The sequence below is a fragment of the Perognathus longimembris genome, chromosome 15 (assembly GCF_023159225.1).
Source record: "Perognathus longimembris pacificus isolate PPM17 chromosome 15, ASM2315922v1, whole genome shotgun sequence".
NCBI lineage: Eukaryota > Metazoa > Chordata > Mammalia > Rodentia > Heteromyidae > Perognathus > Perognathus longimembris.
Genome location: NC_063175.1, coordinates 57765651 through 57782395, shown reverse-complemented (window position 1 = coordinate 57782395; position 16745 = coordinate 57765651). Strand labels below are relative to the sequence as shown.

The 16745-nt window shown below is 52.0% G+C and overlaps 1 protein-coding gene across 3 annotated transcripts in view; it reads right to left on the bottom strand.

The window, feature by feature from the left end:
- The window catches only part of Znf236 (zinc finger protein 236), a 70102-nt gene extending 56543 nt beyond the window's left edge, over positions 1-13559 (bottom strand). For all 3 annotated transcript variants that reach the window (XR_007213358.1, XM_048363130.1, XM_048363131.1), the window contains exons 1-4: positions 13461-13559; positions 6287-6429; positions 4723-4887; positions 685-863 (exon numbers count right to left, since the gene is read on the bottom strand). Coding sequence is in view for 2 of the 3 variants with exons in the window: in XM_048363130.1 (XP_048219087.1) it covers positions 685-863; positions 4723-4887; positions 6287-6429; positions 13461-13515 (542 nt within the window). In the remaining variant the exon portion in view is untranslated. The remainder of the gene's footprint in view (positions 1-684; positions 864-4722; positions 4888-6286; positions 6430-13460) is intronic.
- Positions 13560-16745: the final 3186 nt, after the last annotated feature.

The window sequence follows — 16745 nt, the reverse complement described above, 5'->3', positions numbered from 1 at the left end:
TGACCCAGTGAGCGTCTGCTGTATTCTTGTGCATGTGCTACGAACACTGCCGAGCACATATCGTTTCTCCACAGCCAGATATTATCTGCAGTTTCACTGGTTTAAAATGCTGTTATATAGGCTGTAAGCTCTTTATGCTGTGTTACTTGGCCATGTTTTTAATTTGGGGCAAGGAACTGAAAGTCTTGGGGTTTGAACTCAGGTCCTCATGCTCAGTAGACAGAAACTTTAAAACTAGAGCCATCCCCCCAAGCCCTTTTTGACAGACCTTGGATTGTGACGCTCCCATTTATGCCTCATGCACAGTTGGGAGAAGAGGCGCATGCCACTGTGCCCGGCTTGCTGGTTAAGATTGGGGCTTGCTAAGTTTCTGCCTCAGCAGCCTTGCGCTGTGAACCTCCGAGCCTTCTCCTCCTGAGCAGCTGGGCCACTGTGTGGTCCCTGCCTAGGCTTTCTATCACACCACTGGCCAAACATGGCTTGGCACCTCTTGTTCACCTTTGTGCTGACCTGCTCTCCAGCAAGCTGAACACAAGCACATGAGGAATGACAACTCACACTTGACCAAATTGGCATGTGGTCCCACTGGCTGTCTCTTCTTTGCAAAGCAGTAAGTATTTTCATCAAACATAGCAAAGCATGCCAATTTTCCATACCCTGCAAGGAGTCAGGAGCGAGCCATACCTAACTTTGTAGTGAGTCTTCATGTGCTCCTTCAGCTCCGCTGACGTCTCAAACTCGTTCTTGCAGGCCTTGCAGGTGTGGACGCGGGTGTGGGCCAGCTCTTGCCGGTGTTCCTCCATGTGTATGGCCAGCTGGCTCTGCAGTGTAAACTCATCCCCACACTCAGAGCAGATCAGATTCTAGAAAAGCAACATTCCCAGATCACTACTCCTGAAAAGAACTAGCACTGCGAACTACAAGTCATTACAGGGGAACAAACCTCACCGTCACTTTTCAGAAATACACAGCAATGTGTCCAAATTAGAATGCATAAAACTCATTTCTCCTTTGGGAGACTGGGTGAAAGGTAGAAGAACAACACAATTATAAACCAAAGTGAATTCTGTGTTGAAGTGGCTACTGAGACCACCCTCCAATACCACAACAGCTGATGGGCTCATAAACGGAGAACCTCAAGATCCATTCCGTGTGATCAGAACGAGCTGGGTGTGCCAAGCAATGCACACAGGCAGTCTGGCTATGTGAGAGAGTGAGACCCGTACCAGGCTTCAAGGACAGACCTTACCAATGACTGCCAGACAGCACGCGGTGGTCACACGTGGGCCTACTGCATAAGGTACATTACCCCGTCTGCCGGGGCTGGTGTCTCAGGTGGAAGACACTGGCCCCCACCCATGCCACTTGGGTGGTCTGGTTCTCCTCAGGACTGCAGTGACAGGCTGTGTGAGCCCAGCTGGCCACTCGGGGCCCCACAACAGAAGTGACAGCACCTTCCCTCACGGAGTCCTCAGGAAGGGAACTGAGGCACAGATGACAGGGCAGCTGAGCAAGCGCTCCGTAAGCACTTCTAGCCGCAGCAAGCGCTAACTCAACCAAATTTCAATGCAAACTCCATTTGCTATTCCATATGTAATTATTTACTGAAATAATCCTCTAAACCAACTGTTCAGATACAAAAAACAGAAGCATAGGCTCATAGCGAGAGGACACTGCTGCTTCCAAGTCACAAAATATGTCACTATTTTTTTTCCATCACAATTTCTTCTACTTCTGTGCAAAACAGTGTCATAAGCATACACAGGCCTTATCTAAATTGGTCATTAACTGATCATACTTACGTAAGGGTATGCTACAGGGAAAGATGAGGATGAATGGAATCCTCTGAGCAATCTAACACCTTCAGCCTGGATGACGTTAAATCAATATTATTGTATAATAACATAAGGAAGAAAGGAACTACTAGACTGTTAGTAACTTGCTGGCAATACTAAAAATTCATTCTAGGACACTCTGTACAGGAAAAGGGTTCTCTTCTTTTGCTGTACCTCTGTAACAACCGTGGCCTGACCCTGAGCATAGGAGGCAGGAGGAAGCACTGACCTTTCATTAAGCAATGGCGCCACCCATCACTTCTGCCTTGGAGTTCAGGACTGGTGACTCTCATGTCACCTTCCCTTCTCCCCTTTGCTCTGGCTCACATCCATCCTCCCATCACTACATTTGAATCCCATGACCAGATGACTGTATCTCAAGGGCTCTACATGGACATCACCCTAACATTTGCTAGAATGGTCTGGGTAAACTGCTGTTTTATGCCTGATAGCGCAGATGGAGAAAACAGTGGTGTACCTCCTGGAGCCAGCACCAAGCCATGTCATTGCTGGCCCCTGCTTTCCATCTAGCCAGACAAAAGCAGATGTTGGGACCCTTCTCCTACCCCTCCACACCCTGGCAATCCTTAGCAAGTCTTAGGCAAGGAGAGCAACACCTCCTGCATAGCAGGAGAGCAGCGCTTCACAGACAACCTTAGAAAGTCCTGAGTAAATGTTAGGATACTGGTGGTGTTACGATGCTATGATACAGACGGCTTCAGGAGAAATGCATGGCTGGAAGAGGTACCTTCTTCCAAGAGCAGAGTGGGCAAGGTAAACAGGCTGCTCTCCAGACCACCCCAGGGTGGCTGGAACAGAAACGTACCTCCCCCACACCTCCATGCAAGGAGGCCTTCGGCAGCCTCCCAGACCCAACACACTCTCCTCTCCTCCCCACTCCCGCCTTCCCAGAGCCACGCTCTCCTAAAGCCGTCTGTTCCTGTGGACGGCATAGGCTCGATGAGCCAGATGCTCTGAACGCACGCCACCGGCAGGGCAGACTCTAGGAGGCATTCTGAGCACCACCCAATCCCTAGGCTTCAGCCACAACCAGGGATGCAGTAAATGTAAGCAACAATAAAGAACTCATGACTCTACTTCAGGGAACCTTCTGGAAAAGAATGTGGACAAAGTTTATGGAGTAGGCATAACAATGAAAAGACTGTTGGAACAAACCTGCAAAAACTCAAAGGCTTCTAGAAATGAATGACTATTTCTCGTCCTAGAAGAAAACAAGCAAATTTAAGGAGAACTGAAGAACACTAGGCAAGGAATGGGGCAAGCTCTGTTCTATGAACTGCACAGGGGCTGGAGTTACAAAAGTGCCCTGCCCAGACGTCCAAAGCCACCTCTGTCCTTTACTGCTGCTTGGGGCTGGGCCCTCCCAAAACACAGGACTCCGAGGACCCTCACCCACTTGCCTCACCGTCTCGGAGGACTCACCACCCTATGCTTCATTCAGTCCACCACGGCTGTCCCCACTGCCCTTCCGTGCCTCGTGTCACGGTGCCCAACCCCGTCCTCTGCGTGTCCGGGCTGCTGGGTGGCGAGGGGGAGCCACACTGGCTCCCACCACACCCGCTGCCCACGGGAGCCCACACTCCAGGGTATCTGGCAGGGCTTGAGCCCCGTGGAGCCCTGTGAGAACAAAGCCCAGTGAGTGTTTACAAGGTCTATGTCTAAATGTATGGGTCCTCAATGGAGTCATCCTTTAAGAGTTCTTGTCCTTCAAATCGGCTGAGCTGTTGGGGACTGGCCCATCTGTCTCTTTCCTGCCAACAGCTGTCCTACTCTGCCCCATGTGCAGGGACCTGAATGGGGACCTGGAACCCAGCCGCCGCTCTTTTGGTGCTCACCCAGACTATGGCCACCAGAACCCATGTCACAGACACCTTGGGGGAGCAACACTCTGGCTGCAAGGACACTTCAGCCTCAGCCACTGGCCACAGCTACTGCTTCAGAAGGTCTCGCTCTGAGTCTTCATCGCACCCGACGAACATCACTTTGGACAAGACAAGCCTCAGTGAACACAAACCACCTGCCTATGCTGCAGCTATTCTCACTCACACCAGTGGGGGAGAGAAGCACAGGCCCTTGGTGACTCAACAGGAAATGTGATTGGGACAACCTACAGCCTATGACTTGTATTTAGTGGAATCAGAAGTTGTGTTGCAATTGGTACCGATTACAATCCTCCATTTCCACGCCACACCCATGCCACAGTTCCCTCCTCATGACATAACTAAGTTGCGTGGCTCACTTTGCAAGGCAGTCGGAAGTTTCCCACCTTTGTGCCCTTGGTGTCTAATGAAAGTGTGCTTTCTGTCAGCTGGTGAGCTTTACCACAGCAGAGCCAGCTGGGCTGGCAGTGTCAAGAGGAGATGGTGGCAGTGGCCGTGGAAGCAGCCCTGGGGGAAGAAAACTGCAGAAAGCCAAGCCCAGGCAAGTAAAGAAGCTGTGAAGAGGGCTGGGAATGCGGCCTAGAGGTAGACTGTTTGCCTCGCAGACATGAAGCCCTGGGTTCGATTCCTCACAACTACATATGCAGAAAAAGCCCAAAGTGGCACCGTGGCTCAAGTGGTAGAGCGCTAGCCTTAAGCACAAAGAGGCTCAGGGGAGCACCCAGGCCTTGAGTTCAAGCCCCACAATTGAAAAAAAATTAAAAATGGAGTGTGGAGATGGGAATCCTCAGCCAACCAACATAAACATCAAATGTCACTACTCTAAAGAACTGAACTGACAGGGCCAGGAAACAAAACGTTTTGTCAGTAAACTGGAGATTAATTGAGGCAATGTTAGTGATAATTATTAGCTTGTTGAAGTCCTTCTGGTGAATGACCAGAAGCACTGTAATAATCAGTTAACACAGTGTCTACAAGATACCCACCTCTTCCTTTTCGTGGAGCATGATGTGTGCTTTGAGGCTGGCCACTCTGGAGAACTTCTTGTGGCACACGGGGCACGCGGGGTCCTCCCCATTGTGCGTGCACTTATGAAGGGCCAGGTTGAACTCAACATTGAATGTCTGGGGACACTGGTCACATCGATGCGGCTGTGTGGAGAGAAAGGGAAGATGCCAATGAGACACAGTCTTCTCAAAGTCTTCTCAAACAAACGTTCTGTAAGTAGTAACAAGCACCATAATCTCCACACACTTTCTAAAAATGACGCTTCAGGAGCTGAGTCAATACACCCCACAAGGATCCAGTAAAGCTGCAGAGAGGACGAGGACAGCATCACACATGGAAAAAATGTACCTTCGCTTTCCTTCTCTGGCTTCCTCCCTCCCCTCCCTTCCTCTTTCCTCCTTCCTTTCCTTCTGTCCTAACTCACTTTCTTAACTCTTCCATCCTTTCTTGGGGTCTTTTGGTGCTTTTTTTTTGGGCCAATCCTAGGCCATGAACTCAGGGCCTGAGCACTGTCCCTGGCTTCTTTTTGCTCAAGGCCAGCACTCTGCCACTTGAGCCACAGCGCCACTTCTGGCCATTTTCTGTACATGTGGTGCTGAGGAATCAAACCCAGGGCCTCATGTATACAAGTCAAGCACTCTTGCCACTAGGCCATATTCCCAGCCCCTTTTGGTGCTTTTTTTTGAGATAGGGTCTTGAACTCGACATAGCTCAGACTTGTCTTGAACTCCTGATTGTTCTGCTTCAGCTCTTAAGTGCTAGGAACACAAGTCTGAACCAACATTCCCAGTTCAGTTCAGAAATATTTCTAATATAAATTGCTGCGTACAAACATATCCACTTATAGTCTTTATGAATATAGATTTGGGAAATCTCAATCCATTATGTTGGACTTTTTCCTTCTATTTATAATCAATTTGCTGTTGTAAACAAGATCACTTCAAGTACAATAAGTAATCATACAAATTTTTACTGGATTCCAAGAGAGTTATTTCTTTAAATTTTCCCCAAGATGAGGAACTTAAAAACAGATAAAGCAATCGCTCACATTCTCTAAAGCACCAAGATTCTAACTTTCTATTTAGGCTGTGGCATAGGCAACTGGGCCTGATTTCTATGAGCAAGTGGTAGAGTTCATGCAAAGCCATGCACACATTTAACACATGCAAAGCCCGGGGTCCAATCCCTACCTCCCAAAGGAAAAACAAAGCATGTTGGTGCTCCTGGATGAAACACGACGTAAAACATCTACAACACCACACAACACCGCTTGAGGGCAAAATGCCCTATTGGAAAAAAATACTTCAAAATACTTCTGTGCTTAGACAAGCTACGGAAAAACATCTATTTTAAAAAAATATTTCTCTTCCCACTCATAAGTAGCCACATCACATTCAAGTTTCAAGAAGATATGTGTTCATAGAACATATTCTACAATTCAGAAACCTAAATGTTAAGAAAATTTACTATTCTGCATGTGGATTGTTCTAATACCTCCAGTCCCAATACGCACCTTTGTGACATTCCTTTTGAAACACGTACCTTGTCATTTAGCTCATGATCTCTCATGTGGCGTTGAAACTGGGACTCTTTTGGAAACGACAGCAGACAGATCTCACATTTGTGGAAGTTTGGGACTGGACAGTCATCGTCAATGTTGTCCACATCCAAGGGTAAGACACCATCTATAAATGTGCACAAGTATTAGTCTCACTACAGAGAGAAAACTAAATTGTTTGGCTCTTTAATTTTCTTGTTCCAGTCCTGGGGTTTGAACTCAGGCCTGGGCACTGTCCCTGAGCTTCTTTGGCTCAAGGCTAACGCTCTACCACTTGAGACACAGATCCATCAGATCCATGTCTAGCTTTCTCTGAGTATTTGATTGGAGATGGTCTCACGGACTTTCCTGCCTGGACTGGCTTCTAACCACAATACTCAGATCTCAGCCTCTTGAGTGGCTCGGATTACAGGTGTGAGCCACCAGCGGCCCAGCCTTGGTTCTTATTTTAAAACCAAATTCTACCAGAGATTTATGGAGTCTTGTATTCCTTTTCTGTTTTCTTGAGACAAGGTCTTCCTATTCCACACAGGCTGACTTGGAACTCAGGATCATCTTTGGCAATGTGAAAGACTTAGTGTACAGAATCGTCATTGATTCTGTTCTCTCTCTCTCTATATATATATATATGTATGTATACACACACTTGTACATATACACATATATACATGCGTGTGTGCACAAGTGTGCATGCATGCGTGCAAATGTGGTAATACTGGGGCTTGGCTTTTTAAGCTCACAGTGATGCAGTCAGCCTGAGCCACAACTTCACTTCTGACTTTTTCTATTTAATTGGAGAGTCTATTTAATTAAAAGTTCGCAAGGATTGGCTTGAGACGATCATCCTCAGAACTCGGCCTCCTGAGTAGCTAGGATTCTAGGTGTGAGCCACCAGTGTCCATCGTATTAGTCTGTATTTTAGCCTGTGAACACAGAATCTATGTTGGATTGGCAAAACATTTACTCCACAAGCAGGACTGAAGCACACCACAGAGATCTGTGGGACCCTATCCTCAGATCTGACCCCACTGTCTTATAAAACACTGTGTCTGTCAGATGGACAGGCCAAAATTCAAAGACAGGAAGAATGACGAGCACAGGGCATGGAGCTGGAAGACTGACAGTGTCCCAGACTTGCCGAGTTGCTAGCAGCAGGTCAGTCTGATTCTTCATCTAGACGGGAAGGATCTCTGACTTAGCCTCCTCACAGGACTACTGTGAGGACTCAAGTGACTGAACACATGTGAAACTAGTTTTGAAAGTATCATGCATAACCACTGGACTAGAGGCTACGGAGACAGCCTCGACCACAGAGGACAAGGTGGCACCACTGGAGACCTTCCGTGTTGCTTGGCAGTGTGACTGCTATTCACACTGGGAAAGTCTCACGCAGCTCTAAACCTAGCAATTCTGCACCTCCATGCACCCCCAACAGAAACGTGCAGATATGTGCCCACTTCTACTACTCCTTAGCAGTACTGCTAACACCTCACAAATGAAGAACATGTACTGGAACAGTACCAGTGAAAACAAATATGCCTTTTCTATGTCCCAGAACAGATATATCTGACATGTTCATATGAAGCCACACATAAAAGACTTGCTGCTGTATGTTCTCAGTTCTAAAGATGTTTACCAAATAGACAAAATTAAGCTACTCTGCTGTTAAGTCAGGACTACAGTGGCCAGTCTTAGGAAGGTATTAATTAGAATAGAGAATGATGGAAACTTCCTATTTCTAAATATGGGCAGTGATTACAGAAATGAGTTCTCCGAGAATTTACTGGACTCACAATTTCTGTTCTAAGTACAGTGTCATAAAGTTCTGCTTTCTTTTCTGTTCCTGTCTTTTCCATCAGAGTAAGTGTCAACTATGGCGCAGCTTTCCTGGTAACCAAGTCTCAGTGACATACAGCCATGTTTACGGGTTCATACCCTATCTACCCAACTTCAACACAGTTGAATAGGTAGGAGACTATACCTAGAACATTGACAGAAAAAGCCAGCCAACTGCTGCCCAAGAGAGTAAGCCCTGGAGCTGATTAGATAGCCAGCCGGCCATCACCACCACAAACCCTGGAATTCCCATTACAGCCCATCCCCCATGGTGTTCACCACCAGGGTTTATAGTTAATATTTACTTAAGTCATAACCTCCTTAAAACAAGTAGAGACTTTTAGTCATGAGAAACACAGAACACTATCCTAAATAATCATCTCCAAAAAATTAATCCTACCAAAACAGGAGCTTTCTTATTTTCACACTATACCCATATAGCTCATGCTACGTTTTTAACCACCTGCTGAATGCTGGAGGTGCCAGGCATCTCCAAGCTGACACAACAATGAACATTAAGGCCTCCGTCTGCTGCACAAGGACATAAACATGCATGCACGCATGTGAGCATGTGCACACACAATGTATCTTTTTAAAACACACACAATATTTTCCAAGTATGAAATGTAGCACCAGTAACTTGTGAGCTGCTTAAGCATACAAAAATAAAGTCCTTGCTATTTTAATGGCTATGTATCTAGCATGTCTTAGAATGAAATGTGAGCGACGCACCAAGACAGGGTGGCGTTCACATGAGAGGAGACACATAGGTCAGTGGAAGAGAGGTGAGTATGGAAGGAGCTCATTACCATCAACAAATTTTTGACAAGTGCCAAGACCACTCAAGAAGGACAGTCTCCTCAGTAGATGGTCTGAGAAAGTAGATGTCTACTTGTAAAAGAATGAGCTCAGACATTACTCATGCCATATACAAAAGTTAATTTGAACCAGGCACTGGTGGCTCATGTCTGTAATCTTAGCTACTCAGGAGGCTGAGATCTGAGGATCACAGTTCAAAGCCAGCCTGGGCAGGAAAGTCTGTGAGACTCTTCATCTCCAGTCAATCCTCAGAAATAGGGCTACGGCTTCAAGTGGTAGAGTGCTTGCCTTGAGCAGAAGCGGTCAGGGACAGCAACTAGCCCCTGAGTTCAAGCCCCAGGACCAACAAAAATAAATAATTTGAATCAGAACAAAGATCTCAATTTAAGTATAACTGGGTACTGATGGCTCACCCTTGTAATCCTAGCTCAGGAGGTTGAGATCTAAGGATTGCAGTTCAAAGCCAGCCTGGGCAAGAAAGTGATGAGACAGTTATCTACCTGTTAACCACCCAAAAAGCTGGAAGTACAATGGTGGTTCAAGTGGCAGTGCTAGCCTTGAACAAACAAAAAAGCTGAGACAGCACTGAGGTCAAGTTTAAGCCCCAGGACCAGCATACCAAAAAGAAAGAAAGAAAGAAAGAAAGAAAGAAAGAAAGAAAGAAAGAAAGAAAGAAAGAAAGAAAGAAAGAAAGGAAGGAAGGAAGGAAGGAAGGAAGGAAGGGGGGGTGAAAGCATATAAGTTTTAGAAGAAAACAGAAGGGAAATGAAATGAGGTGTAGCGGTAAATGTCTATAATTTAGGCATTTGAGAGGCTGAGGTTGGGCCATATAGAGGCTACAAAGGTTTTGAGCAATTGAGGGGTAACACAGCAAGACACTCTCTTTCACACACACACCAAAGCAAACAAACAAAAAATATGAGAAAAGCTTCATGACGGTGATCCTAACTACTTGGAAGAGAGAGACTGGGAGTCACAGTTTAAGGCCAGCCCAGACTCCATTTCCATCAAGGGTCTGACCCCGCCTGCCATCCCAACCACGGGAAGCACAAATAGGATCACAGTCAAGGCCAGTACAAGCCTAGAGACCATGTCTTGAAAAAAACTAATGCAAAAAAAACCACAAAAAACAGGAACTGACAGAGTGGCTCAAGCGGTTGAGTGCCTGCCTAGCAGATGCAAGGCCCTAGATTCAAACCCCAGTAACACCAAAACAAAAGTTGCAAGTATTGCAAAAAAACATGATAAGCTGGATTTCATCAAGTTGGTGCGTCAACAACTACTATCAAGGAAGTGAAAAGACTGAGTTGGGCATAGTGCACAGACCTGTCATCCCAGCTACCCACAAAGTAGAGGCAAGACATCCGAGTTTACGGCTAGCCTGAGCAAAGGTCACAGCGTGATCTGAAAAACAAAATAAAGCCAGGCTCACGCCTGTAATCCTAGCTACTGAAGAGGCTGAGATCTGAAGATCACAGGTCAAAGCCAGCCCAGGTAGCAAAGTCTGAGACGCCTATCTCCAATTAATCACAGAAAAAGCTGCAAGTGGCACTGTGGCTCAAGCTGTAGAATGCTAGCTTTGAGCAAAAGGGAGCTCAGGGACAGTGCCCAGACCTACAGGTTCAAGCCCCAGGACAGGAAAATAAATAAATAATAAAAACCAAAAGGCTGCTGGCATTGCTCAAGGGGTGAGTCTGTGGGTTGAATCCTCAGTACCCTCAGATTAAAAAACAAGGTGAAAAGACCAGGTACATATTGTGATAAAAAGTATAGATCCCACATCTACTAAGAGTTTAGTGTCGAGAATAAAGAATTCTTAGGACAACACTGAAAAACAAACCATTGATTTTTTTTTTTAAAGAAGGACTAAAATGTTGGACAGACATTTTCCAAAGGCATATAAAATGCCGGTGAACACATCCAAAGACACCACTGTGGCTCGGATGAGAAGCGTTCGCCCCGAAGGCTCCAGTAATGACGGCTTTCTCCCCCAGCTGGTGACGCTGCTGCTGCGGGAGGGAGGCGGGGAAACTTCAGGAGGGAGGCTTGCCTGGAGGAAGTGGATCCGCCAAAGCCGCATCTGGCCCCGCCCCTTCCTCCTCACCCTGGACCACAATCAATGGAGCCAGGGATTATGGGTAGAAAGGCTGACAGCATAAGCCAGGATAAATCTCTCTCGGGCATTTACCACAGTAACAAAAACTCCAATCCAGCCACCCAACGTTATTAAGGGAATGCGAATGAAAACCAAGATGAAGTGGCCACTCAGTACTCATGAGGGTGGCCGAGATTTAATAACAGAAAGTAGCACTCTTCGAGGTAACTGGCCAAGAGCAAGTCACCCAGACATACTTTTTTCAAGTGCTCCTGGAACAGCAAATACAGCCAGAGACAATGAAACAAACCTCAGCAAACATCAATAGGTGAATAAACTAATCTTGTTCTAATACAATGATTAAATAGATACCTCATTCGAAAGTGACTTTAAAACCCCAAGGTATGTTTTCTGTCAACAATTAATTGCCTTACAACTCGATAAATTTTTTTTAAATGGGGGGGTGTGTGTGTGATTTTTAAAGTCCCATACTTTTCTGAGTAACTTCTGAGAAACCACAACAAATTAGTTTCCTAATGAAGACGAAATCAGTGTCACCGATACTTAATGAAGGGCCGCCGTGGAAATGACACGGCCTAGGTGTCCGCACGCTCAACACTCACACCCGCAACCCCCGGCTGCCGCTTCTGTCCTAAGCTCATCTCAGGAGACCTGCTGGGGGGTGGGGGGGGGGGGGGAGTCTAGCCCTCCTTTGAGACTTCTGGGTGTCGCCTGGAATATTCCAGGCCTGCTCTGGGCCGCCACCGAGGAGGCAGGGTCTCCACCTTCCCCCCACACAGTCGGAAGCGACGGGGGGGGGGGGGGGGGGGGGGGAGGCAGAAAGCTGGGGAGTCTTGGATTCAACTCTGTGTCTCCAGCACCGGGCACGGTACCCGCCCGGTCACAGCAGCTCAGAAAGCGTCCAACACACCGAGTCGCTGGCACGAGGGGCGCTGAGTCCTGGCCTTTAACCAAGGTCTTATCGGGCGAGGCTCAAATTGGACGGGCAACTCCGACACCGGCTTGCGGGATGGGACGGTCCTAATCACTTCATCTCCCTGCACTTCACTTCCTCCTCTTAGGAATGAAATTCGTGAGTGAGCAAAAGCAAGTAGGAAGATGGACAGACAGACAGACAGACGGATAGATGGATGGATGGACAGACAGACGGATGGATAGACGGATGGATGCATAGACAGACAGATAGATAAATAGATAGACAGACAGATAGATAGATAGATAGATAGATAGATAGATAGATAGATAGATAGATAGATAGAGATATACAGAGCCCTTTGGATTGTGCGGGGCACTGTGTGTGGGGGGCCTAGGGGTGTTTTCGTGACTGGTTTCCCGGAGGACCGCCGGCCCCTCCAGTGGCCGCCCAGTCCCCCCCCCGTCCCCCGTCCCCCCCAGCTCCCTGGGTCCAGCACCCCCCTCCCCTCCCCACCCCACCCCCTTGGCCCAGCTGTCCAGGGCTGCGCCCTGGCTGCAGGGGTTACCCGCCACTGTGCGACCGTCCGGCAGCCTTCCGGGGGCCCCGCGGGGAGCGGCGCGTCTGGGGGGCTCCGGGGCTGACGCGCTCGGGGGAGGGGAGGGGAGGGGAGGGGGTGACAGGGCACGTGCGGGCGCGGAGCCGGGGGCCGGGGGCTGCGGGGCCCGGGGCGGCCTACCCCTCCCCGGAGGGCGGGCGGGGACGGGCGGCCGGGCCGGGGCCGGGGAGGCCGGAGCGAGCGCGCGGGGACACAAAAGGAGCGCGGCTGTCCCGGGGCGCGGGGCGCGGGGCGGGGAGGCGAGGCCCGGGCCCGCCGCGCCCCCCGCCGCCCCGCCGCCCCGCCGCCCCGCCGGGCGGGCTCCTCACCGGCTCCCGGCGCGGCCTAGCCCGGGCCCGCCGCGCCGCCAGGCCCCGAGCTCCGCGCCGCCGCGTGGCCGGGCCGCGGGCCTCCTCCCGGGCGGCGGTCCCCGCGGGGCCCCATGTCCGCCCGCCCGCGTCCGCCGCAGGCCGCGGGGCGCTGGGGTGGGGACGGGGGGGGGAGGGAGGGGGTCCGGGGCCTGAGGGGAGGGGGCGCGGCCGGGCGGCCGGCGGAGGGGAGGAGGCCGGGGCCCGGGAGGGGACGGGGAGGGGGACGGGGGGGGGGAGGAGGGCGGGGGAGGGGAGGGAGAGGGGACGGGGAGGAGGCGGCCGCCGCCCTCCCTCCCGCCCGCCCGCCCCCGCCGCGCCCGCGCCGCCGCGGCCCGGAAAGTAGGCCCAGCGCGGAGGGGCCCGGCCGCGGCGCCCGTATCCGTCCGCCCGCGCTGCGCCCGCCCGGCCAGTCGCCGCCGCCCGCCCGCTCGCCCGCCCGCCCTCCGCGCCGCTCCCGGCGCCCCCCGCGCCCATCCGGGGACTCGGCGGCCGCCGCGGGCCTTACCGGAGTCGCCGCGCGCCGCGCCGTCCCGGGGCTTCGGGGGGCGGCCCCGCGGCATCGTCTCGGCGGCCCACCCCTCACTCGCGCTCTCCCTCGGCGGGCGGGCGGCGCGCACGCGCGGCACCGGCGGGGCGGGCGGGCGGCCCGGCGGGCGGGCGGCGGCGGCGGCGGCGGCGGCCGGACCCGGCCCGCCCGGCTCACGGGGCGGCGGCGCCCGGACGTGCGGGCGGCAGCGCTCGGACCGCGCCGGCCTCGGCGGGTTCCATGGCCCGCGGGCCGCGGCGGGGGCGTTGGGCGCGGGGTGGGGGCGGGGGCGGCGCGGCGCGCATGCGCGGCCCGGCGGGCGGCGGCGGCGGCGGCGGCGTCACCGGGCCCGGCCGCGGCGGCGGCGGCGGCGGCGGCAGTGGGGACGTCGGGGCCCGCGGCCCGCGCTCCGGACCCGGGGGCCGGGAGGACCGAGCGGGACCGCCAGCGCGCCCTGCCCCGGGCCCGCCTCCACGGACGCCCGGCCCGGCCCGCGCAGCGCCCCCCCTCCGAGCCCCCCGGGGTCGGGAGACGCCGAAGGCCGTTCACGCCGAGGGAGAGCCGGCCCGGTCCCGGGCACCCACGCCCGCCGGGACCGCGCCCGGCCTCGAGTCCAGCGCCCGGCGGGAAGCGGAGCGAGCGCCCTTAGGGCGACAGCCACCCGCGCCCGCTCGCCGCGGGGCCGACGGGGAGCAAGTAAGTGCCAGACCCGAGTCCCGGGGACCCGGGGGTCGGTGGGCATCCCGTGTGCGGATCCTTACCCTGCCTGGCTCTGGAGGACCCCAGGCAAGGATACATCATACATATATATATGATTAGATACACATCTATGTATACGTAAGACATACGTGTGTGTACATGTATATATATAACGAGCCCTCCAGAATAAATGAGCAGGTGAGATCACAACAGAGAAAGCAGGAAACCGAAGACGGGGTACGAGTAAGCTAAGTCAGTTAAGTCTGGCCTGACGACAGAAGGTTAGATAAAAGTTGAACTCCCAGCTGTGTCCCAGGGTATAGTAGGTCAGAGTTCACGGAAACACTACACCAGGCCCATCTTGTGTGGGTGAGCCCTGGGAGAGCCGGAGCCTCCACCTCGGCCCCTTGGTAGTCCCTGCAGTTAGCAGCGCTCCGGGGGTCCCTCCGCCCGAAGGCTGGATCTCAGCAGTGTCCCTTCCCCCAGGCGTCTAGCATGCCTTCTTTCTCCCATGGAGAAGACGTGTCTAATGCAAAAGGAAAAAGCAGGGTAGGGTGGGCCGTTCTTGGGACCTGGCTGCAAACACACAGCTCCATCTAGAGCCCCCCCGGGGTGTTCATGGCCTTCAGAGAGGGTTGGTTCCCTTGGCTAGACGTGGACGTGTGTCCCCAACCCTGGTCACCTTCCCTCCTGTAGCAATACTGGGGCTCTGTTTCAGCATTTCCCACCCTCCGTCCAGGCCCTGGGTGTACTCCGTACCTCATAGCCTAGTGTCCAGCGCAGGTGAGCGCCCCAGAACCAAAGCCAGGGAAGCCGATGGTGGCGCTTCGGGGCAAGTGACTTCATTTGGCTGTACAAGACTTGGTCGTGTGACATTCTAGAGCCACAGGCCTGATGGCGGAGAGCAACCACCGAAGGCACGCATGGATGTGGGCCTGTCAAGTCACTGGAGCCTAAACCCGGTGGACGCTAATGCTGTCTGTGTGCAATTAGATGGACGATAAGAACACTTGACGGAAGTCCCGCCTAACTTAACATCCACCTTTAGTGACTTAGCAGTAAAAATGCAGAACGTGAGAAGGGGTCCTTTGCCGTCTCCGACGGGGCCTCTTGGTATCAGATGTCCTTCTGTGTCTCATAGTTACCCCTGATTTAAGCAGAATGAAGGAGGTGTGTTTCCTGCATCCCACCCTCGCTCTTCAAGTCCTGGTGGGAAGGGGTGTGAACGCACTCCCTTCCTCCCCCAAGGCCTGGGAGAGGACGCACCCCACTATAATCGACTTTCTGCAAACTGTATAGCCCAGATGTGGACACCTGCGTGCACTGATGCCGTTCCCCCCCCCCCCCAAAGGCCTCCTCCATCTGTGAGTCCTTCTGCCCCCACTCCCTCCCAGGCACTCACCTGCTCTCTCCCGCTACAGAAGGCAGGTGCAGCTGGGCACGGGGTCACACAGCGCGTGCCGCCGGGGAAGGCGAAGCGCCCTTGTTTCCTTGGACGCCCTGTGCGTTGGTGCGTAGCTCACCCTCCTTTTTTTTTTGCCGAGTCGTGTCTGGGAGCCATTGTTGCTTAGCCTTCACCACCCTCAGCAGCCCTCCGTGTCTATGCAGTCAAACCCAGGCACTTCCACTCATGCAGCCCGGCATCTGCTTAACCTCCAGCCACAGGGAGCTTTGCCCTGATTGGAAAAGGCCAGGTACATCCCTGCCTTGAGGCCTTGGAATGCTGCATTAATACCCGGAGCCAACAGAACAGGTCTCAGGCCTGGCGTAAACCCAGCACGGCCATACTGTAGTATCGCTGTATGTTAAACGCTTTGTGTGTTTTATATTTATGCTCATTAGCGAAACTGGCTTTCACCTTCCCTTCTCAAACTGGGAAATTTCCCCATACTTTTTACTCTTGGAGAGTTTTCAAAGGTTTGAATTAGACTTCTTTAACTACTTGGTAAGTCGCCTCTGAAGCTGTTAAAACAGGCATAGTTTAAAGTACAGATTTCGCTTCTAAGTAGTTAATAAACTATTCAGCTTTTTCTTTTTAAACGGGTTCCTGTCTTTTCTAATTGTGGAGGAGAGGTGGCTCAAGTGGTGGAGAGAAGTCTAAGGCTAAGCAGAGAAGCTAAGTAAGAACGCAAGGTCCTGAGTTCAAGACCCGGTCCTACTGTATGTGGAAGCCCCATGTAAGGTGACGTGACAAATACCAAGGCCCTGGGGAGAAGAAGAGCGTCAAGGCCCAGAAATGAGCCAGATGGAACCCAGATAAGAACCACGGGCCAAGCTGTAGTAAACTTTAAGCTATGATTCGGGAAACAGCCGATCACTAGGCTCCACAGAGCAGAATATTCTGTCAAAAGGTACTTAAAGACGTAAACCGCACGGCTTCCCTGCCTGTGCTTGTGGCTGGCCGGCTGCCCACTCTGATATTTGTACTTGTACCCCGAGAAGCTTTTGCTTCTCCTGTCTTGGAAATGCTGTTACCAGCCTGTGGCCTGAGCTCCCCATATCCACGAATGACACTGATCTGTGCATCTCATCTAAATGTCCACATACACCGGCATGGATTTAATT